General features: G+C 46.2%; 1 protein-coding gene across 3 annotated transcripts in view; it reads right to left on the minus strand.

Moving 5' to 3' along the window:
- The window catches only part of cpsf1 (cleavage and polyadenylation specific factor 1), a 108,142-nt gene that overhangs the window by 26,808 nt on the left and 56,520 nt on the right, over window positions 1-24,814 (minus strand). For all 3 annotated transcript variants that reach the window (XM_070881882.1, XM_070881881.1, XM_070881880.1), the window contains exons 18-29: window positions 23,055-23,165; window positions 22,391-22,532; window positions 21,295-21,473; window positions 19,566-19,702; window positions 17,073-17,250; window positions 11,314-11,520; window positions 9,780-9,869; window positions 8,378-8,527; window positions 7,376-7,528; window positions 5,594-5,710; window positions 4,753-4,843; window positions 3,772-3,856 (exon numbers count right to left, since the gene is read on the minus strand). In XM_070881882.1, the coding sequence (XP_070737983.1) occupies window positions 3,772-3,856; window positions 4,753-4,843; window positions 5,594-5,710; window positions 7,376-7,528; window positions 8,378-8,527; window positions 9,780-9,869; window positions 11,314-11,520; window positions 17,073-17,250; window positions 19,566-19,702; window positions 21,295-21,473; window positions 22,391-22,532; window positions 23,055-23,165 (1,640 nt within the window). The remainder of the gene's footprint in view (window positions 1-3,771; window positions 3,857-4,752; window positions 4,844-5,593; window positions 5,711-7,375; window positions 7,529-8,377; window positions 8,528-9,779; window positions 9,870-11,313; window positions 11,521-17,072; window positions 17,251-19,565; window positions 19,703-21,294; window positions 21,474-22,390; window positions 22,533-23,054; window positions 23,166-24,814) is intronic.

Consider the following 24,814-nt stretch of genomic DNA (forward strand, 5'->3'; position numbering starts at 1 on the left):
ACCTCATAGAAACATATAAAATTCTGACGGGGTTAGACAGGTTAGATGCAGGAAGAATGTTCCCAATGTTGGGGAAGTCCAGAACCAGGGGTCACAGTCTAAGGATAAGGGGTAAGCCATTTAGGACCGAGATGCGGAGGAACTTCTTCACCCAGAGAGTGGTGAACCTGTGGAATTCTCTACCACAGAAAGTTGTTGAGGCCAATTCACTAAATATATTCAAAAAGGAGTTAGATGAGGTCCTTACTGCTAGGGGGATCAAGGGGTATGGCGAGAAAGCAGGAATGGGGTACTGAAGTTGAATGTTCAGCCATGAACTCATTGAATGGCGGTGCAGGCTAGAAGGGCCGAATGGCCTACTCCTGCACCTATTTTCTATGTTTCTATGTTTCTATGACACTATTAATAACCTGGTGTGTCAATCGTACATTTAAAAAGTGGCTTCATTTTTTAAAAATCAAAGTGATACGTGCTCCCGGATGACCAATTGCACTACAAGCTTTTGATAAGGTCCCACATGGCAGACTGATCCCGAAAATGAAAACCCATGGGATCCAGGGCAAAGTGGCAAGTTGGATCCAAAATTGGCTCAGAGGCAGGAAGCAAAGGGTAATGGCTGATGGGTGTTTGTGACTGGAAGAATGTTTCCAGTGGGGTTCCACAGGGCTCAGTACTGGGTCCCTTGCTTTTTGTGATATACATCAATGATCTAGACTTGTATATAGGGGGTATACTTAAGAAGTTTGCAGATGATACTAAAATCGGCTATGTGGTTGATAATGAAGAAGAAAGCTGCGAACTAACTCTGTGGAATTCGCTGCCTCAGAGAGCTGTGGAAGCTGGGACATTGAATAAATTTAAGACAGAAATTATATTTTCTTAACTGATAAGGGGTTATGGGGAGCAGGCGGGGAAGTGCAGCTGAGTCCATGATCAGATCAGCCATGATCTTATTGAATGGCGGAGCAGGTTCGAGAGGCCATATGGCCTACTCCTGTTCCTATTTCTTATGTTCTTATGTAACAGTGGCAAATGGAATTTAATCCGGAGAAGTGTGAGGTAATGCATTTGGAGAGGGCTAACAAGGAAAGGGAATACACATTAAATGACACTGAGAAGTGTAGTGCATGCCCTGAAAGTAGGCCAGGTAGATAAGGTGGTTAAGGGAGCATATAGAATACAAGAGCAGTGGGGGGGTTATGCTTGAACTGTATAAAATATTGGTTAGGCCACAGCTGGAGTACTGCGTGCAGTTCTGGTCACCGCATTACAGGAAGGACGTGATTGTACTGGAGGGGGAACAGAGGAGATTTGCGAGGATATTGCCGGGAGTGGAGAATCTTACCATGTGAGGACAGATTGAATAGGCTGGATTTGGTTTCTTTGGAACAGAGGAGGTTGAGGAGAGACTTCACTGAGGTGTATAAAATTATGAGGGGCCTAGATATATATAGACGATAAAAAGGGCCTATTTCCCTTAGCAGAGAGGTCAACAACCTGGGGGATTAAATTTAAAATTATTGGTAGAAGGTTTAGAGGGGAAATTTCTTCATGCAGGGGATGGTGAGGATCTGGAACTCAGTGCCTGAAAGGGTGGTAGAGGCAGAAAGCTTCACCACATTTAAAAAATACTTGGATGTACACTTGAAGTGCCGTAACCTGCAGGGCTACGGACCTAGAGCTGGAAAGTGGGATTAGGCTGGATAGCCTCTTGTTGGCTGGCATAGACACGATGGGCCGAAATGGCCTCCTTCCATGCTGTAAACTTCGGTGGCCCCGATATTGGTGGCCTTATTGCCCACTGCCATCTAGTTGTGTCGTAGATTTCCTCTCTGTGCCAGTTTCCACTCGGGCTGCAGTGGGCGGGAGGGGAGTACCGCCGGGAACCGCCCGTAGATGGCCAAGTAGCGCAAGTATTGTCTCGCCCGCCCAGCTGCCAGATTGGTGCAGACAGGAGTTGGCGTCAGCAGGGGGAAGGATCGCTGCATGGAACCAGGTCTAACCCCGACAGTGAGTACGAAGACTTGCAAAAAAAGGTTAATGTTTAAACATTTTTTTTTAAACAGCATCTTACCTGGATGGGGCCCCCTGAAGGTATTCTGGGGATTTTTTTTTTGCAATGATTTTTATTTTCCGTTCTTCTACCCTCCCTGGGCCCAACTCCATCCTTGGCGGCACTTGGGCAGCAAGCGCATTTTCCGCTGAGGTTGAGCGCTCCCGCCCGCTGCCGCCCAGATTTACAGCCTAAGCTGTTATTTTGTCTCCGGACAGTACTGCAACCTCTTTTAGAGGAATCCTCCTGGCAAAGTACCTCCTGGTCTCTCGGCGGCTTTGGGCGGCTTGGGCAAGCGGGCCTTGGCTTCGACTGAGTTCGGGCCCCATGATTCTAAGTGACCGGATGTCAGGTTTCAATCCTCTGAGGTTGGTGATCTCAGCCAGGCTGTCGGAAGGCACTCAGCAACTGGCCTCTGCACCTCTGGAGTTTCCTACAATACAACAGTGGCTACACGTCAAAGTTACTTCGTTGGCTGTTATTGGGACGTCCTGAAGTCATGAAAGGCGCTATATAAATGCAAGTCTTTCTTTCTCTGGAATTGGGGGAAGGGTGGAGCAGAGAGGGAACCTTGCCCTCAGCAGTCTCACTGACTGACATTCTCCATCCGAACTCACGTGACCAATGGCCAAGAATGTGCTCAGGGAACGTTTCCAGGATGGGTGAGGAGAAAAAGTTGGATTGGGGGGTGGGGGGGCAATAACCTGTTTAATGATAGTCACGCCGCAAAACTCTCAGACATAAAATTAAAATTTAAATTATGAAAAAGTTGTATTGTCTGTTGCTGCAACTAATTTCAATAGAAGATGCAATGTTCTTGAAGCCTTGCACTAGTTGGTTTACATTATCCGATCCCAAGTATCTCGGTCTTGCTATATGGTAACGGCACTGTATCACCAAGATCGGCCAGTTGTCACTGTTCAATCCTGTCATGTGCTTAACATAGAAAAAGTCCAATCTGAAAATCAAAGGCTGGTACTGGATGGATGTTCTATCAGTGGATGTCACTCGCGCTGCACATTACATCCACAAAGCCATGCTAAAGACACCTAGACCCACATTAATCCATCAAACCGTACCCCAGTTTAACTCTTTGAATCCGATATTGGGCACATTAAGGATTCCGAAACTCGAATTCGCTCAAAGAATGGGAGGGTAATCAGAAACAATTCCGTGCATGTCATTTTTGAAGATATGGGTGCTGAGTGAGAATTATTTCTGTCCACTGGTGAATGGGTGTCAGCAAGGTCGGTGATTGGAACGTGGGCAGGTGCAGCGAGAGGGGTGAAGGAGCTGTGAGAGACTGTGGAGGGATGTGATCGGGGCCCAGGGGAGGCGCGGGCCAGCCCACACTGCGATATGTGTGCACACTAGGTCCGTGCAGCAGAGCTGGCCTCCAGTCATCTTGGTTAATCCTTGTCACTGGACCAAGACCTAGCTCTGTCAAGCCTGTGTGATGGCTGGTGTTCAACGGCCATCCCACGTTAAATAAATCCACGCACAGGCATCTTCCACTCTTCAGGATGTAGTTCGGGTTCTTCTTTCGAAACTCATTTTTTTTTGGCGTGGAAGCAAGTCATCCTCGTTTCGAGGGACCGCCTATGATGATGATGATGATGATGATAATAATGGGCGTGAAGATAGACACTTAAAAGCAGAGTTCTTCGCACATTAACTCTTTCTAGTAAGACTTCAGTAATACAGTTGCTCTAGCTTACCTAGTATTGGGAATGGCTTCCCAGCTGACAGGTGAGATCAACTGAATGGAAAACTTCTCCAGCATTGGGTAGATGTATCGGTCATCTGCCAATAGAACAAGGTATCAGTGTCAAAGGGACAAGGCCTATTATATTCTATTACTATCAATGGGAGGCTGTTGCTCCCCCATTCATCATCACCGACAGTAGGTTGTGCCCCATCCCATCCATTAGCACACCGCACTGCAAGTGCCCATTCAGCCCACCGTGCCTGTGCTGGTTGTTGAAAGAAGTAATTGCTCACTCATTTCCCTTATCCTTTCCCCAATCCTCTGTTTATTTTTTTTATTTTTCAAATACGTATCCAGTTCCCTTTTAAAAGCTATTCTGGATCTGTTTCCACCAGTATTTCTGGTGGGGCATTCTATGTACTGAGACCATTAAAAAAACATCCTCCAAACATCTCCCTTTGTTCTGTTGATGATGATCCTAAATTTATGGCAATGAGAGGTCCTTGAACCTTACCCAACCATTCGCACCAATGAAAAAACACATCACCTGAGCCAACAGTAAAGGCCAAGGTCGGTTTTTCCATGGAAGGTCACCAGTCTGGATTCAGCACAATCATTTCTGCAGCTTCAGTGATCATAAAGTTAACCCTTATTCCAGATTGGTAAACTTTGGGTTCCAACCTTTGATATGTAGCAGACAGTGTAATACTGTGATAGTCTATAGCTACAATTTTAATCCCTGGTTCACTGTGTAATAGCCAGGCTAAAAAAGACTATGTTCCGTGCATACTGAGGTGAAATACTGCACTATTTCTATAACACAAACTTTTCCGATTTGAGCTGGAGGTTTGGGCACTGATGTAGATCCAGATTCCTGCTAGGGGCTAGGGGCCGGTGCTTTACAGATTAGCGCCATATACCGCTCCACCAGCGGGACCCAGGTTCCCAGGCCAAGCTGAAGGCCTCTTTCTCTTGCTCTGGGCTTACTCACCGCGTTCAATATTCTCAAACTCTTTGTCCTCCCCAGTCATCTTTGGGATCCTATTACAGATCTCCGTCACACTTGTAGTTACCGCATACACCTGAAGAAAAAGACACACATTCACAGTATCCACACAAAACCTTGTCCGTCAGCTATGTGACTTTTCTTTGTTTGAAGTGACCAGGCGTCATGGTGATGGCCCCCTGAGCCATTGGACAACGGGGCCAGTCAGTCACAAAACGCACCAGCTTTATTTAAAAGTGACAATAAAACTGATTTAATGACAAAAGTAAGTAGAAGTCAACTTTCCAGAGCTCCTGATGGCTCAATACACCATATGGTGCATTACCAGGCCATACAGCCTAGAATGGCCCCAGGTTTGATTCCCGGTCTGCATTGAGTTAGTTGTATTAGCCAGTGCGACAATACAGCAGCTACAATTGGTCTTAGCCAGCGCCCCCCCGCCTATTAACGGAAAGGAAATGGCTAACAATCCCCTTCTCGATCACTACATAGTCATGCACTAATGGAAAGTACGTGTCCATGGAGCCTCCAATATATGAAAAGTTGAAGATCTCTACACTAGTGTTCAAAAACTTCAAATGCTCTCAGCAAAGATGCAACCTGAATTTTGCAGGTCAGAATCTATAACTGTACCGCTGGGTGGGTTTTCACAGTTCAAGTGAAGGCAGCAAAAAGAATTTCAGCCCCCCACCCCCCCCACAATTGCACTTCACTGAAATCCTAGCAACAACAGTCAGTGCCAGAGGCCAATTAACGGCACCACTGCTTGATGAGACGTTTTAGGGTAAAAGAGGCAAGATTTCAAATAATGCACAGTGTTTCTCACCTTAGTTTCCACGTGATAAGATACGTAATGTGCTGTACAACGTAGAGGGATCTTTCGAACTGGCCATGGTGCATCGTAAGATAAGTATGTGGGTAATACACTGATTCGAAGGTCACCCTATGGCAACAGGAAGGATTGAAAATGAGAAAAGACAAGGGGAAGAAAAATGCCTTCAATACATGTATTCTAAAAAGCAAACTCCTCACTGCATAGTGTGCTAGGGTTCTTTCAACATCAGATGAAAAATTACATTAACGCCCGTCACAAGGTTAAAGCAACAGGAATGTTAAAGGGGCACACTTCCCTGTAAATAGACTGCGCACTGTGGTACTGAGCAACACATACCAGTCAATCCCAGATTCATTATCTGCTCTGTTTGGAACGCTTCAATTGATCATGTGGCTCCCGGGCTAGGGAGGGGGGAGAAAATCAGCCAGAGTTCGCATCCCTGATCGTTACCTGCCGACTTTTGCTGGGGAGTACGTGCATGTAGATGCCAAAGAGGACTATGGTGGGGTCAACTCGCATGCTCGCTACCGCCAACAACCTGCAAGCACTCACTGTCCAGTCTCACAGATGAGGAACGGTTAATTGGGTGGCTCAATGAATCATTAGAAAAGTATCCCTGCATAAGTCAGCACTTCCAAGTGGAGGGGAAGAGTACTGTCAAAGAGTAAAGCGTATACAATAGAGGGCCCTCCTCAGTGATAGGTCCCGTATGCTCAGCTAGACTTCAGTCAGATGTCTGTCCAGTATTATATTTTCTGAATGTTCTCCAAGTAAATTAGGCCCTAATGGAATCATTTTCACCTTGCTAATTGGCAGCAGCATGTTTTGAAAGGAAGGCCAATGAAACAGTGAGCACCTATCTACTTGTGTGCGCGAGTGGGGGAGCAAACGAACGTTAACATTTATACAAATATGGCAAAAAGTTGTAAGCTCCAGAGGGCTCAGTGAGTTTGTTCAGTGAGTGGATGCACTACACAGGCCAAGGTCTGTGCAACCCAGGGACAGAGCTAGGGACCACGGTATGAATGTGCTACACCAGGTCATGAGACCACTGGGGGAGGTTAAAATAACATAAGAACTAGGAGCAGGAGTAGCCAATTAGGCTCCTCGAGCCTGCTTCGCCATTCAATGAGATCATGGTTGGTCTTCGACCTCAATTCCACTTTCCTGCACTATCCCCATATCCCTTGATTCCCTTAATATCCAACAATCTATCGATCTCTGTCTCGAATATACTCAAAGACTGAGCCTCCACAGCCCTCTGGGGTAGAGAATTCCAAAGATTCACCAACCTCCGAGTAAAGAAAATTTTCCTCATCTTAGTCCTAAATGGGCGACCCCCTTATTCTGAGACTGTGACCCCTGGTTCTCGACTCCCCAGCCAGGGGAAACATTCTCCCTGCATCTACCCTGTCAAGCCCTGTAAGAGTTTTGTATGTTTCAATGAGATCACCTCTCATTCTTCTAAACTCCAGAGAATGTAGGCCTAGTCTACTCAATCTCTCCTCACAGGACAATCCCCCCCATCCCAGGTGAACCTTTGTTGTACTCCCTCTATTCATATGTTTTGCAATTTAAATGTCGGACAAAGGAAAAGGAAAAGCTTCCTCTTAAAACGCAAACTTAACTGGCCGACGTTTTGCCTCCGCTGGCAGATTTCCATGTGGTGACTCAGAGCTCCACGAAGAGGGTTAAGTTTTTGACAAGATGCTCGATCAATAAGCCTCCTGACATACTGTTCACATCCTACAGTGACACCGCTCTCCTCCGTACCTGTTTGTTGAAGTACAGGAAACCCTTCGGACAGTTGACATTGTGGAAGGGCGCGAAGGATTCGATGGGTCCGTCAACCGTCATCGGGTGCAAGCGCAGTGCACCTCGCGAGGTCATGAACAGCCAGTGAGGGGACGGGCCACAGATAAATACCTAGGGCGGAGAAGGAGCAGACGTTAACAGTGCACTGAAACCGGCACGGCGGCAGTGTAGATTTCCATCAGGCAATGGCGCGGTGGGAATTTGAACAGGGGGACACCTTAAAACAGAACAATCGGATTTTCTCATAATGTTGGCTCCTTGGTGCAAATTTCAGCCCCGAGATATCTGTAATCTGTAACACAAACACAAACACTCAGCAGGTCAGGCAGCATCTGTTGAGAGAACGCAGGAATCGTTGACTTGTATCCTCTGCTGAGTGTTCCGGGTTTTTGTTTCAGATTTCTAACATCAGCATTATTTTGCTTTTTGATTATCTGGAATCTGTGCCCGAATTCAACCATGGAACCGGGGACTTTGGGAATGTCTGCTGCAACCCTGAATTGTGCAAGCTGATTATGTCCTCTCTCAAAAAAAACAAGACATTTGCCAAAATACCTGACATTCAGAATATGAATGAATGATTTGTATTTATGTAGCATCTTTCCTGGCCTCAGGATGTCCCAAAGCACTTTACAGTCAATTTGCACAAAGCAATGCCCCACAAACAGCAATGCGAGAACGAGCAGATAACCTTTTTTTGTGATGTTGGTTGAGGGATAAATATTGGCCTGGACACCGAGGAGAACTACCCTGCTCCTCTTCAAAATAGTGCCGTGGAATCTTTTACATGCTGCAGGCAAACCTCCCGACTGTATTACCCCCGACAGCGTAGTGGGAGCTGGGACAGGAATCCTTGGATAGATTGGGAGACTATATTATTGCACTGCATCATTCACGTGTTACGCTATGGTTGAAAGAAACTTGCGCAAAAGGTAAAGCGGCAATTACAAAAGCCCTTACCCCCGAGTATCCAGAAATATCTTCGAAATAGCGAAACCGAGCGACCCTTGCTTTGGGAACAACTTGTTCCTCTCCCGTGGCGGTCTCAACTTTCTTGTCTTTCTTGGACTGTTTGAGCTTCTTCTCTCTGAAGTTTATATTATGTGGCACCTGGAGAGGAAAGGTAAAGAGAAACTAGTTCAAGACATTGCAGATTACTGGGTGAGGGTTGTGATAGGACAAGAGCAGCTTGAGAGTCGAGCGAGAAAGCAGATCAGAGGGATCTCATCAACGTATATCCAAAACCCAGGTTATTATTTCAAAGTAAGCAGAAAGGCAGATTCCGAGGCCATGAATGAAGTTATCAAGAAAACCTGGATTAAGAACTTAAGAAATAGGAGCAGTAGGTCATTCGGCTCTTTGAACCTGCTCTACTATTCAGTAAGCTCATAGCTGATCTTCTCCATCAACCCTCCCGTACTATCCCCATATCCTTTGATTCCCTTAATAGCCAAAAATCTATCGATCTCTGTCTTGATTATATTCACGACTGAGCCTCCACAGCCCTCTGGGGCAGAGAATTCCGAAGATTCACCACCCTCCGAGTGAAGAAATTTCTCCTCATCTCAGCCCTAAATGGCCGACCCCTTATTCTGAGACTGTGACCCCTGGTTCTAGACTCCCCAGCCAGGAGAAACATCCTCCCAGCATCTACCTGTAAGAATTTTATATGTTTCAATGTGAAAACTTCTCATTCTTCTAAATTCTATGGATTGTAGGCCTAATCTCAATCTCTCCCCCCATTCGGGAATCAGTTTGGTGAACAAACCTTTGTTGCACTCCCTCTAAGGCAAGTATATCTTTCCTTAGATAAGGAGACCAAAACTGTGCACAGTACTCGAGGTGATCAACCAACCAAACAAAGTGAGAAAGCTAAAATTAATGGGGTTGTTCAACATTGAAGCAGGTGCTGCAGCGGGAGAGTTTCTGTGCCAGAGGATGAGTTCTGATACAAGAAAAGAAACTGCATTTATATTAACGCCTTTCACATTCTCAGGACATCCCAAAATGCTTCACAGTCAATCAATTATTTTCAACGGATAGATGCTGCTGTTACGTAGGTAAATGTGACAGCAAATTTGCACGGGTCAAGATCCCACAAACAGCAATGAGACAATTAATCAGTTAATGAGCCAAACCACTAATGAACCTGATTTTGATGGTACTGGTTGGACCCGCGGCAGGCTCAGGAGCCCATAATCCATCACTCAATGAGAAAACCTTGAAATAACAACTTAAATAATGGAATGTTGTTGAAAAACTAAAACAAGCATGTATTTTTAACCAGAAGGGTTCATTTAAAGGAGTTGTTGATGCGCGTGAGGCATTTGAGGGTTGATTTTCCCGTTGAGGCATTATGTACCTTTTTAAACCGAACTTTCAGGTTATTTTGGCTTTGCTGTGCGTCGTAGGAAAAGGCCTCATAGATCAAAAGTTCCTGTTCCACATGAACCTGCAACAGACAAGCAGCAAAACAAGTTATTCATCTGTTCCCGGAGCCACTGTACGAGGGGGCCAGGGCCGATGTTAAGAGTCTTAGAGCTACAAAATATGTGCAGCATTACTTTTTAAATTGTTACTGTGGGTAACTTTCCCAATTATTCCGCAACGTATCCCCTTCCTCTTTTGCCTACTTTGATGTCTTAACAGCTTGTAAAGAAAAACAGAGCCAAGGAAACGGAAGAAAAAGAAAGCTGGTCTGTGGAGGTGATTGAACGACAGGAGGGATGGAGATTTAGTGAACACATGATCAAACGCAGGAGGGGAAACAGTTGGCAATGAAGGGGAGCAGGGTGAGAGAGAGACACACAAAATTCACCTTCAAGAGAAGAACAGAACTTCTTCAAGGTGGACATTCCTGGAAGGAAGTGGCAGTGAATGAACTGCTCGCTTCTACCGGGTGCACCTTCTTTGCTATCTGTTTCCCTTCTTGTGTTTTGATCGTGTGTCCACCTAGTCACTGACCATTCTTCTCCCTGGCTCTATTCCTCTTTACAAGCTGTTCATCTACCGGTTCTGACAAAAGGCCCTGGACCTGAAACGTTAACCTTACCTTCCTCTCCCCACAGATGCTGCCAGACTGGCTCAGTGTTTCCAGCACCTTGGGGTAGAAATTCAGTTGTTTAGCGCCACCATTAGCGCCAGAGAGGGGCGCTAAGGGGCCGCTAAACACCTACCGCCAGAGCACCGCGCTATGACAGTGTGCCACAAACTTCACTGGTGATTTAGCGGCAGTGCTTCGCACTTTAGCGCTTCCCACTTGGTGACGTCAAGAGTGCGCAACGCCCCCTTAGTGACGCAATTCACAAATTGACTGCTTTCGTCCGACAGGGGGAAGCAGACGGTGCAGATATCGTAGGGAATGAAGAGGTAAATGTTGAGAGTCAAATTTTCAACAATTACTTACCTCTCTTACTTGTGGAGGGCTGTTGGTAGCCTCCCGTCCATTTTTTTTGCAGGTTTCACATGGTCAACCTCACCTCCTCTTTAGACGCTAGGATGCGGGTATCCCAGAGCCTCAACTTGAGAAGCGCTCCCGCACTCCCACCCCGCGATGGGCCTTTAGTGGCTCGGGGATTGTGGAACGCTTCCCTTAGTGCTATACAACTGAATATCCCAGTTTGAGGCGGTAGACATCGCCTGGCGCTAAAGGCAATGCCCCGGCGACGTCACTGCGTCAAAGCGGGCGGTACCGAATATCAAGCCCCTTGTGTTTTGATATGAGATTTGCAGCATTTTGCTTTACGTCATCAACCGAGACTGGTGAACACAGCACAGACCAGAGAATTGAACCCCTTTTTACACTCGGAGCCTCGGTGATGCGTTCCACAAGGTCAGAACACACACAAAATGTATATTAATGTGCATTTACCTCAGCGACGCGAACTATCGCTTACCAGAAGGAAAGGCCTCGTCTGTCGATTGCCGAGCCCAACCAGCAGGACCTCCCTTACTGCCGGCATCTCCGTCAGGCGGGCAAACTCCTCCTTCTTTATCTCTCCCTGCGTCATGTGCTGACCGGAAGAGCTGTCCACCAGCACGCGCTGACCCACAGGGAAATTCTTCACCAGGAAGACCAAACGCCAGTCGGGCAGCTGGTAGATCTGCACAGAAACATTGGAGAGTTCAATCATCACCACTCGCGCTCTAAGCCCCACAACGCAGCACCGGGGTAAGGAGAAGAGGAGGTTCAGGTCATCCAGCTCACCCAGTCATTCTACCCAATCTAATTATAAAACTCGCTCAGTGCCACTCTGGTCACTGCTCCTTCTGAACTCTCTTGTTCCTCCTCAGCTGTAAATACACAGAGTTGGATTTTCAGTTTTCTGCTGCCCCTGTTAGCGCCCCGAAGGGGTGGCGGTAAGCACTTCCGGGCGGGCGGCCAGCTTCCGGTGCCAGTTTTGAGGGGGCGTGGAGTATTACCACCGGAAGTGGAGAGCCGGTGTGCAACGCCACTGGTTGCGACACCAGCTCGATTTTTGGCTGGCGCCCGACCCGTAGCACGAGCGCCCTGCTGGGACCGCCTGTGGAGGCTGGCGCTCCAAGCTGCAGCGGCCGCAGTGAGGTCAGTAATGGCGACCTCAGGCAAGTGCGATTGATTTCTTTTTTTCCTTGTGATTAATGTTGTGGTGGCGAGTTATTTATGAGCCATGTTATTGGTGTTTTTTTGTTCCCCCCTCCCATGTAGTGCTGTTACGAGACATTGGGTTTCTTTTCGTCTCTGATCTCCCTCCACACCATCCCAAACCAATCTTAGACACAGATTACATAGAAACATAGAAAATAGGTGCAGGAGTAGGCCATTCGGCCCTTCGAGCTTGCACCACCATTCAATATCATGGAACAAAGAAATGGCAGACCAATTGAAACATAGAAACATAGAAAATAGGTGCAGGAGCAGGCCATTCAGCCCTTCTAACCTGCACCGCCATTCAATGAGTTCATGGCTGAACATGAAACTTCAGTACCCCCTTCCTGCTTTCTCGCCATAACCCTTGATCCCCCGAGTAGTAAGGACTTCATCTAACTCCCTTTTGAATATATTTAGTGAATTGGCCTCAACTACTTTCTGTGGTAGAGAATTCCACAGGTTCACCACTCTCTGGGTGAAGAAGTTTCTCCTCATCTCGGTCCTAAATGGCTTACCCCTTATCCTTAGACTGTGACCCCTGGTTCTGGACTTCCCCAACATTGGGAACATTCTTTCTGCATCTAACCTGTCTAAACCCGTCAGAATTTTAAACGTTTCTATGAGGTCCCCTCTCATTCTTCTGAACTCCAGTGAATACAAGCCCAGTTGATCCAATCTTTCTTGATAGGTCAGTCCCGCCATCCCGGGAATCAGTCTGGTGAACCTTCGCTGCACTCCCTCAATAGCAAGAATGTCCTTCCTCAAGTTAGGAGACCAAAACTGAACACAATACTCCAGGTGTGGCCTCACCAAGGCCCTGTACAACTGTAGCAACATCTCCCTGCCCCTGTACTCAAATCCCCTCGCTATGAAGGCCAACATGCCATTTGCTTTCTTAACCGCCTGCTGTACCTGCATGCTAACCTTCAATGACTGATGTACCATGACACCCAGGTCTCGTTGCACCTTCCCTTTTCCTAATCTGTCACCATTCAGATAATAGTCTGTCTCTCTGTTTTTACCACCAAAGTGGATAACCTCACATTTATCCACATTATACTTCATCTGCCATGTATTTGCCCACTCACCTAACCTATCCAAGTCACTCTGCAGCCTAACAGCATCCTCCTCGCAGCTCACACTGCCACCCAACTTAGTATCATCCGCAAATTTGGAGATACTGCATTTAATCCCCTCGTCTAAATCATTAATGTACAATGTAAACAGCTGGGGCCCCAGCACAGAACCTTGCGGCACTCCACTAGTCACTGCCTGCCATTCTGAAAAGTACCCGTTTACTCCTACTCTTTGCTTCCTGTCTGACAACCAGTTCTCAATCCACGTCAGCACACTACCCCCAATCCCATGTGCTTTAACTTTGCACATTAATCTCTTGTGTGGGACCTTGTCGAAAGCCTTCTGAAAGTCCAAATATACCACATCAACTGGTTCTCCTTTGTCCACGTTACTGGTAACATCCTCAAAAAATTCCAGAAGATTTGTCAAGCATGATTTCCCTTTCACAAATCCATGCTGACTTGGACCTATCATGTCACCATTTTCCAGATGCACTGCTTTGACATCCTTAATAATTGATTCCATCATTTTACCCACTACTGAGGTCAGGCTGACCGGTCTATAATTCCCTGTTTTCTCTCTCCCTCCTTTTTTAAAAAGTGGGGTTACATTGGCTACCCTCCACTCCATAGGAACTGATCCAGAGTCAATGGAATGTTGGAAAATGACTGTCAATGCATCCGCTATTTCCAAGGCCACCTCCTTAAGTACTCTAGGATGCAGTCCATCAGGCCCTGGGGATTTATCGGCCTTCAATCCCATCAATTTCCCCAACACAATTTCCCGACTAATAAAGATTTCCCTCAGTTCCCCCTCCTTACTAGACCCTCTGACCCCTTTTATATCCGGAAGGTTGTTTGTATCCTCCTTAGTGAATACCGAACCAAAGTACTTGTTCAATTGGTCTGCCATTTCTTTGTTCCCCGTTATGACTTCCCCTGATTCTGACTGCAGGGGACCTACGTTTGTCTTCACCAACCTTTTTCTCTTTACATACCTATAGAAACTTTTGCAATCCGCCTTAATGTTCCCTGCAAGCTTCTTCTCGTACTCCATTTTCCCTGCCCTAATCAAACCCTTTGTCCTCCTCTGCTGAGTTCTAAATTTCTCCCAGTCCCCAGGTTCGCTGCTATTTCTGGCCAATTTGTATGCCACTTCCTTGGCTTTAATACTATCCCTGATTTCCCTAGATAGCCACGGTTGAGCCACCTTCCCTTTTTTATTTTTACGCCAGACAGGAATTTACAATTGTTGTAATTCATCCATGCGATCTCTAAATGTCTGCCATTGCCCATCCACAGTCAACCCCCTAAGTATCATAAGTACTTTGGTTCAGTATTCACTAAGGAGGACACAAACAACCTTCCGGATATAAAAAGGGTCAGAGGGTCTAGTAAGGAGGAGGAACTGAGGGAAATCTTTATTAGTCGGGAAATTGTGTTGGGGAAATTGATGGGATTGAAGGCCGATAAATCCCCAGGGCCTGATGGACTGCATCCCAGAGTACTTAAGGAGGTGGCCTTGGAAATAGCGGATGCATTGACAGTCATTTTCCAACATTCCATTGACTCTGGATCAGTTCCTATCGAGTGGAGGGTAGCCAATGTAACCCCACTTTTTAAAAAAGGAGGAGATAACAGGGAATTATAGGCCGGTCAGCCTGACATCGGTAGTGGGTAAAATGATGGAATCAATTATTAAGGATGTCATAGCAGCGCATTTGGAAAATAGTGACATGATAGGTCCAAGTCAGCATGGATTTGTGAAAGGGAGATCATGCTTGACAAATCTTCTGGAATTTTTTGAGAATGTTTCCAGTAAAGTGGACAAAGGAGAACCAGTTGATGTGGTATATTTGGACTTTCAGAAGGCTTTCGACAAGGTCCCACACAAGAGATTAATGTGCAAAGTTAAAGCACATGGGATTGGGGGTAGTGTGCTGACGTGGATTGAGAACTGGTTGTCAGACAGGAAGCAAAGAGTAGGAGTAAATGGGTACTTTTCAGAATGGCAGGCAGTGACTAGTGGGGTACCGCAAGGTTCTGTGCTAGGGCCCCAGCTGTTTACATTGTACATTACTGATTTAGACGAGGGGATTAAATGTAGTATCTCCAAATTTGCGGATGACACTAAGTTGGGTGGCAGTGTGAGCTGCGAGGAGGATGCTATGAGGCTGCAGAGTGACTTGGATAGGTTAGGTGAGTGGGCAAATGCGTGGCAGATGAAGTATAATGTGGATAAATGTGAGGTTATCCACTTTGGTGGTAAAAACAGAGAGACAGACTATTATCTGAATGGTGACAGATTAGGAAAAGGGGAGGTGCAACGAGACCTGGGTGTCATGGTACATCAGTCATTGAAGGTTGGCATGCAGTTACAGCAGGCGGTTAAGAAGGCAAATGGCATGTTGGCCTTCATAGCGAGGGGATTTGAGTACAGGGGCAGGGAGATGTTGCTACAGTTGTACAGGGCCTTGGTGAGGCCACACCTGGAGTATTGTGTACAGTTTTGGTCTCCTAACTTGAGGAAGGACATTCTTGCTATTGAGGAAGTGCAGCGAAGATTCACCAGACTGATTCCCGGGGTGGTGGGACTGACATTTCAAGAGAGACTGGATCAACTGGGCTTGTATTCACTGGAGTTCAGAAGAGAGGGGACCTCATAGAAACGTTTAAAATTCTGACGGGTTTGGACAGGTTGGATGCAGGAAGAATGTTCCCAATGTTGGGGAAGTCCAGAACCAGGGGTCACAGTCTAAGGATAAGGGGTAAGCCATTTAGGACCGAGATGAGGAGAAACTTCTTCACCCAGAGAGTGGTGAACCTGTGGAATTCTCTACCACAGAAAGTTGTTGAGGCCAATTCACTAAATATATTCAAAAGGGAGTTAGATGTAGTCCTTACTACTCGGGGGATCAAGGGGTATGGTGAGAAAGCAGGAATGGGGTACTGAAGTTTCATGTTCAGCCATGAACTCATTGAATGGCAGTGCAGGCTAGAAGGGCTGAATGGCCTGCTCCTGCACCTATTTTCTATGTTTCTATGATCATTCCCTCAGTACCCCTTTCCTGCTTTCTCTCCATACCATTGATCCCTTTGGCCGTAAGGGCCACATCTAACTCCCTCTTGAATATATCTAACGAACTGGCATTAACAACTCTCTGCGGTAGGGAATTCCACAGGTTAACAACTCTCAGTGAAGAAATTTCTCCTCATCTCAGTCCTAAATGGCCTACTCCTTGTCCTTAGACTGTGACCCCTGGTTCTGGACTTCCCCAACATCGGGAACATTCTTCCTGCATCTAACCTGTCCAATCCCGTCAGAATTCTTTATGTTTCTATGAGATCCCCTCTCATTCTTCTAAATTCCAGTGAATATGAGCCTAGTCGATCCAGTCTTTCTTCATATGTCAGTCCTGCCATCCCGGGAATCAGTCTGGTGAATTTTCGCTGCACTCCCTCAATAGCAAGAATGTCCTTCCTCAGATTAGGAGACCAAAATTGCACACAATACTCAAGGTGAGGCCTCACCAAGGCCCTGTACAACTGTAGTAAGATCTCCCTGCTCCTATACTCAAATCCTCTCGCTATGAAGGCCAGCATGCCATTTGCCTTCTTCACCACCTGTTGTACCTGTATGCCAACTTTCAATAACTGATGTACCATGACACCCAGGTCTTGTTGCACCTCCCCTTTTCCTAATCTGTTACCATTCAGATAATATTCTGCCTTCCTGTTTTTGCCACCAAAGTGGATAACCTCACATTTATCCACATTATACTGCATCTGCCATGCATTTGCCCACTCACCTAACCTGTCCAAGTCACCCTGCAGCCTCTTAGCATCCTCCTCACAGCGACACCCAGCTTAGTGTCATCTGCAAACTTGGAGATATTACATTCAATTCCTTTGTCTAAATCACTAATGTATAATAGTATACGATTCTCACCTCCATGACACCGTTCTCCCTCACCAGCATGCACCAATTGGTGGGCTCGATTTTAAAGTGTGAGGGCTCTTTTTCAGCCACGGGCACAGAGGTACGACTTGGCTCCTCTTTCGGAGGACTGAAGAGCGCTGAGCCTGACTCTCCGTACAGCATCTCCTCTTCGTCGTCCACTGTGGTGCTGGAGGATAGAAATAAAAACAACACGTGGCTGAGGCACAGAAACACTTGGAGGTGACTGACAAGGAAATTATTTAGCAATTGTTAACGGTGTAGCATCCGACCCCGTTTCATAGAAATAAATTAGATCGGATTGAAATTCAGACTGTAGAGCTGAAAGGACAGTGCTCTAATCTACACCGCTCTGCTCGTGGCCATCTCCTCGTCTCCCCAATCTAAAGCAGCACAACCATTGCATTGCTTTCACACCATTATTAGTGCATTTCAATTTACAATAAAACAAACATACAGGAAAATGAGCACAAGTTTGCTGATGATACAAAGCTAGGTGGGAATGTAAGTTGTGAGGAGAATGCAAAGAGACTTCAAGGGGACATAGACAGGCTAAGTGAATAGGCAAGAACATGGCAAATGGAATATAATGTGGAGAAATGTGAAGTTATCCACTTTGGTAGGAAAAATAGAAAAGCAGAGTATTTTTTAAATGGTGAGAGACTGAGAAGTGTTGGTGTACAGAGGGACCCATGTGTCCTTGTATCCAAATCACTGAAAGTTAACATGCAGTAACAGCAAGCAATTAAGAAAACAAATGGTATGTTGGCCTTTATTACAAGAGGATTTGAGTATAAGAGTAAAGACGTCTTGCTGCAATTATATAGGGCCCTAGTGAGACAACACCTGGAGTACTGTGAACAGTTTTGGTCTCCTTACCTAAGGAAGGATATACTTGCCATAGAGGGAGTGCAACAAAGGTTCACCAGACTGATTCCTGCGATGCGGAATTGTCCATGAGGAGAGATTGAGTAGACTAGACCTATATTTTCTAGAGTTTAGAAGAATGAGAGGTGATCTCATTGAAACATACAAAATTCTTACAGGGCTTGACAGGGTTGATGCAGGGAGGATGTTTCCCCTAGCTGGGGAGTCTAGAACCAGAGGTCACCATCGCAGAATAAGGGGTCGGCCATTTAGGGCTGAAATGAGGAGAAATTTCTTCACTTAGAGGGTGGTGGATCTTTGGAATTCTCTACCCCAGAGGGCTGTGGAGGCTCAGTCTTTGAGTATATTCAAGACAGAGATGGATAGATTTTTGGGTATTAAGGGAATCAAGGGACACGGGGATAGTTCAGGAAAGTGATGCTGAGGTAGAAGATCAGCCATGATCTCATTAAATGGCGGAGCAGGCTCAAGGGACCGAATGGCCTACTTCTGCTCCTAATGCTTATGTTCTTAAACTGTTAGAAATGTTCCATGAGTCCCATTTTACAAAAGTTTATTTTTAAATTGTGCCTCAATATGCCACACCGAGCGACTGCAGCTACATTCTGATCTCTCCCTCAGGAGAGATGAAACTCGGGATATTTCCTGCCCACTTGTGCTTGCAGTGCTGTTAACAGAAGCATGCACACAGACGGGTTGTAAACAGGGATTTTCAGTTCCATGTGATAGCTCGGTGTTGTTGCACCACCCAGGCCCAGCCCCTGGTCGGTGCTGGTTGGCTCCTCTCAGCCAGAGCAGCAGTGCGCGACGCCTAAATTAACCTCAGTGCCACAGATTTAGAAAGAGAGAAAAAAAACACACACAGCCCGAGTTATTAAGCCAGCTACACCTGTGGACGTTGGGGGAGGGCTTGATCAAGCTTATTGGCAATGACCCCACGGTCAAATAGCCTGCCAACACACACTGCTTGGGCTGAGATGAGCTAACCAGCACCGACCAGGGGCTAGGCCTGGATGGTGCAACAACACCGAGCCATCACATAGAACTGAAAATTATGCACAAGGTACAGGAGAGTTGCCATTATGACCCTTGTATGAGTCACCATCACTAGGAAAGGCGAAAGGACGTTACATTTGAGGGAAGGGGAGAAAGAGGATAACGGGGAGAAAGAAATACTAATTTTCTAATACTAATGGACTTGGGTATAGGAGGCAAAATTTCAAAGTTTGCAGATGACAAGCAGCCTGGAAATACCGTAAACAATGAGGGGGTAGTGAGAGACTTCAGGAGGGCACAGGCAGACTGGGGAAATGAGCAGACACATGGCAGATGACATTTAATGCAGAGAAGTGTGAAGTGATACATTTTGGAAGGAAGAATGAGGAAGGAATATAAACTAAATGATACAATTTTAACAGGGGACGGGGTGCAGGAACAGAGAGACCCGGGGGTCCACAAACATAAATCTTTGAAGGTGTCAAAACCAGTCGATAAGCCTGTTAGATAAGCACACGGCATCCCGAGGCATAGGGTACAAAAGCAAAGATGATTCTTTGAATGTTCCTGTATTTAAGAGTTAAGGCGCGTCGCCCTTACCTAATGTTGGTAATCATGGTTTCCACCTCAGACTGGCTCCCTCTCATGGCGTCCTCCTTCACGACAGAGGCTCGGCTCTCAGTGGTAAACATTCCACTGATATCTCGGTACGCACAAAGGGCGATCACCTTCGACAACTGGAAGTGGTAGTTTTAGAAATGTTACTGTCAGTCCATCTGGATAGCAGGCCAGTACAGTGTAGAAATCAGGTTAGCACAATCCTGGAGACTAAACATATCTGACAAGAGCACAGCAACACAAACTGCACTGGCACACCAGAACTTCAACTCAACATGTAAACCCGAGACACATCCAGAGCACAAATCTGTACTCGGATCATGAATGGGAGCAATTTCCACCCTCTGATTAACTTAAAAAAAAACGTTCTCACTATTTCCTCTCTCTAACCTGAAGCGGCTGACAGGAGCATAATTAGTGGAACCAAGTTGTCATTAATCATTTTTGAACTTATTTATAAACAGTGGCAAACTATTCCACAGCAGGAGGAATCGCAGGCAAGCCTGGTCCAGTTCTCAGCTGGCCTACCCACACACCTGTACCCGCAGGGGTCACTGGACAGTAATCGGGAGAGAAACCCTGGCCAATTTCCCTGCTCTAGCCTCTGCTGGAGCACTTCTTCTGTTGCTGCAATTAGTTCAGAGAATCTTACAGCACAAATGAAGGCCATTCGACCCATCGTGTTTGTGCTGGTTCTTTGAAAGAGCTATCCAATTAGTCTCACTCCCTTGCTCTTCCCTCATAGCCAGGGAATGTTTTACTTTTCAAGTAGCTATCTAATTCCCTTTTGAAAGTTACTATTGAATCGGCTTTCACCACCCTTTCTGGCAGTGCGTTCCAGATCACAACAACCCGCTGCGTTAAAAAAATTCTGCTCATCTCTCCCCTGGTTCTTTTGACTTAAATCTGTGTCCTCTGGGTAGCGACCCACCCGCAGTTAACTTAACACAGAGCAGGAATTGAACTTGAAACCTTCCTGCTCTGTATGGATCAGCCAGTCAGTTAAATTAATTTGCTAAAGCATTGAGTGAATTAATTGTTTTTAATTATTAAGAAGCCCCAGATGAAGCAGTAACGGTCCTAAAGCAGGGCACCAACAAGACAGAAGAGTAGTAGCAAAGACAAGGTAACTCAGGAAGTAGTGACTGGATGATGCCAAAGTTTGAGCCTGTAGATTGTTGGAGGAAGGAAATACTGAGGGAGATGAGGAGTCTGAGTTTGTTGAAGTCCTGGAAAAGAATGGGTTAGAGTAAGAGACTCAATGAGTCTTGATATCAAGATGCTGAAGATGCAAAGAGGAAGAGGAGCACGCAGAATGGATATTTGCAGATTATAAGAGAGGAAAATTCAGAGCAGCACTGACCACAGTAGTATCGAACAACATAACTAGCAATGCAAGTTACACAACTGTACTTTGCAGAAAACACAAGAATGAGGGACTGCGATTTTAAAGCAATAAGCGCGCAGCTCTCTTTCTCCCTCTGGAATTACGACAGCAAAATATTATACGCTGCCAGGATTCGGCTGCAGGTTATACTCGCTGATGCTATGGAATGTGGGTCGGAGAATCAACGTTAAGGCTTTGTGTCCCGATCTCGGAAGTGCACTCACTTCAACGACAGCGCTCTGCTCCCAACACGCTATCAGTGAATCTGCTCCTGTATCCCCAGCCCCTGGCAAGTTTTCATTAGTATTGTACAGGAATACATACCATGTGTATCTGTGGCTTCTGCATGGTCAGTCTGTGAGTGTTTCCTCCGTACGTGTCGCGCTTCAGTACAAACATAGTCACCTGACCTTCGCCGCTCATTATCACCACGTAGGGATCGCACACTGCACAATGCATTATTGGTGAGCCCAGATCCACAGGAATGAAATGCAGCTGGTTCACTGCAAGAGCAGGATGGCAAGTGTTATTCAAAAGCAGCAAACATTGCAAGGTCACGAGAGCAGAGACAATTCCAACCAAACTACACCATGCAATCAGGCATGCCAAACCCCCATCTGATCTCCATGACGCACAAGTAATTTGGCACAAACTCATGAGGTTTACACGAGTAAAGAGGATTTATACAAAGCTTTCACAATCTCAGGACATCACAAAGCGCTTCACAGCAAATGAAATTACTTTTGAAGCGTAGTCACTGTTGTAACCGAGGAAACCCAGCAGCCAATTTGCACACATCAAGGTCCCACAAACAGCAATGAGATAAATGACCAGATAATCTGTTTTTAGTGATGTTGGTTGCGGGCTAAATATTGGTCAGGACATCAGGAGAACTCCCCTGCACTTCTTCGAATGTTTTGCATCTGCCCCAATTGAAATTCTCATCCGAAAGACGGCACCTCCGACAGTGCAGCACTCCCTCAGTACTACACTGGAGAGTCAGCCTCTTTCACCAGCACAAATATTCTCTCCAAAAACAACCCGAGTTTGAAAGAATAAATTCTATAATTGTACTAGGCATTTTTCACACTTCAAATGGCCATGGTGATGGGAATGTTACTTTGCACTAACATCTCACTAATAACTCTACTGATACTTTGTAAAATATTAGTGTCCCAGCAGCGGTCACACACAACACAGAGACAACAGAAATACTCTAAAGGCACCAGTGAACATAATATTGTGCCTTGGATTGATGGGCTGTGACAGCAAAGCAGATTTAAATTCTAGTTCGAAGAAACAAGAGAGAAGACTGAATGCGGGTAGAGGTGTTAAAGTTTGAGCCTGCTGCTTTGCAATGGTTGAGATGCTGATGGTGGGATTAATAATGGCAGCATCCACAAAGCTCACAAGTACTCACCGCCTTCCAGTAACCGGATCCCCAAAGGAGAAACCTGCACGATGTATTTATTGTCTCCGATGTTTCCTGCAAAAATGGTTGGACCCTGCGTGGCGAAGCCGCTGGCATCCAGCTCCATGATTTCCTGGCCGGTCTGCAAGATCTGCCGGTAAGAGAGAGGGAATCGTGAAGCACAGACAAATTTGTATATTCATTTACACTGCAATCTTTCAACAAGTGTCAGCTGTGGCTTAGTGGGTCGCACTCTCGCCCAAGTCAGAAGGTTGTTGATTCAAGTCCCACTCCAGAGACTGGAGCACAAAATCTAGGCTGACACTCCATTGCAGGGAGTGCTGCACTGTTGGAGGTGCCATCTTTCGGATCAAGTGTTAAAGGCCCTGTCTTCCTGTTGGGTAGTACTTCTAAAGTACTTCATTGACCTAAAGCGCTTTGGGTCACCTGGAGGTCGTGAAAGGCTCTATAGAAATGCAAATTATTTCTTTTGTTAATAAATGGTTACTTCCAAAGGAAGTTACTGTGATGTTCATAGCTGAACCCAAAAACCTCTCTATATTGAATTACGACACATGGCAAATCCAGACACGCACACAAAACAGTCGCGTTATTCTTGTACCATTTTGAGGGAGAAAAGGAAATTGAAGATCTTTCAGAAAACAACACCTACCATTGTTGAGTCTTCTCGACTTAAAATGAGGAAACCGTGTTTTTTCACATCTTCCTCTGGGGCGACCTCTTTGGTTTCCTTCTCTGCCTTCTCTCCATCGCCTGCCTGATCCTAAGCAATAGAATAGGGAGTTGAGGATCAGAAAAGATAATAAATTATATAAAGACAAAAACAATTTAGGTCGTGTAGGAGGTGGGCATTCTCCCATGTGTTGACAAACAATTCCTCAACCAACACCACCAAAATATCATCGGCAGTCCCTCGGAATCGAGGAAGACTTGCTTCCACACTCCTGAAGTGAGTTCTTTGGTGGCTGAACAGTCCAATACGAGAGCCACAGATAGTCATTGAGGGAAGGGTGGGTGGGACAGGTTTGCCGCACGCTGCCTGCGCTTGATTTCTGCATGCTCTCGACAATGAGACTCGAGGTGCTCAGCACCCTCTCGGATGCACTTCCTCCACTTAGGGCGGTCTTTGGCCAGAGACTCCCAGGTGTCAGTGGGGATGCCACACTTTATCAGGGAGGCTTTGAGGGAGTCCTGGTAATGTTTCCTCTGCCCACCTTTGGCTCGTTTGCCGTGAAGGAGCTCAGAGTACAGCACTTGCTTTGGGAGTCTCGTGTCTGGCATGCGAACTATGCTGCCTGCCCAGCGGAGCTGATCAAGTGTGGTCAGTGCTTCAATGCTGGGAATGTTGGCCTGGTCGAGGACACTAATGTTGGTGCATCTGTCCTCCCAGGGGATTTGTAGGATCTTGCGGAGACATCGTTGGTGATATTTTTCCAGCGACTTGAGGGGCCTACTGTACATGGTCCATGTCTCTGAGCCATACAGGAGGGCGGGTGTTACTACAGCCCTGTAGACCATGAGCTTGGTGGCAGTTTTGAGGGCCTGGTCTTCAAACACTCTTTTCCTCAGGTGGCCGAAGGCTGCACTGGCGCACTGGAGGTGGTGTTGGATCTCGTCGTCGATGCCTGCTCTTGTTGATAGGAAGATCCCGAGATAAGGGAAGTGGTCCACGGTGTCCAGGGCCACGCCGTAGATCTTGATCTGGTGGAGGACCTTTGTCTTACGGATGTTTAGCGTAAGGCTCATGCTTTCGTATGCCTCAGTAAATATGTCAACTATGTCCTGGAGTTCAGCCTCTGTATGTGTGCAGACGCAGGCGTCGTCTGCATACTGTAGCTCGACGACAGAGGTTGGTGTGGTCTTGGATCTGGCCCAGAGTTGCCGCAGGTTGAACAGGTTCCCACTGGTTCTGTAGTTTAGTTCCACTCCAGCGGGGAGCTTGTTGACTGCTCTACCTCACAGTCCCCAAAATAAGTGAATTGGTAATTCACCTCATTGTTGCTGTGTGATCTTGCTGTGCATAGATTAGTTGCTGCATTGGCCTATCCAACAATGGTGATTAATTAATTAGCTTTGGGATGTCCCGAGGACTTGAAAGGTGCTATATAAATGCAAGTCTTCCTTGAAACCCATTCTGACAGTCAGTTTTGATGGCAGATTGTGTCATTATTGCATTATAGTAACGGTTAAAAATTAAGGGTTAAGGCCATCTTTTCTGTTTATTTTAATCTATATATCTGTATTCATTTAGGGCACTCTGGTCCATTCCCTCTTGTGGCAATGTGTCTATTCTGTACCTGAACTATCTCCTTTTGCTCATTTACTGTTTTACTTGCCAATCTTTGATTCCAATTCACCTGGGCCAGATCCCTTTTCAATTAGCCCTCCTCCAGTTGAGTGTTTACAAGTTTG

Source organism: Pristiophorus japonicus, chromosome 5 (assembly GCF_044704955.1).
Source record: "Pristiophorus japonicus isolate sPriJap1 chromosome 5, sPriJap1.hap1, whole genome shotgun sequence".
Lineage (NCBI taxonomy): Eukaryota > Metazoa > Chordata > Chondrichthyes > Pristiophoridae > Pristiophorus > Pristiophorus japonicus.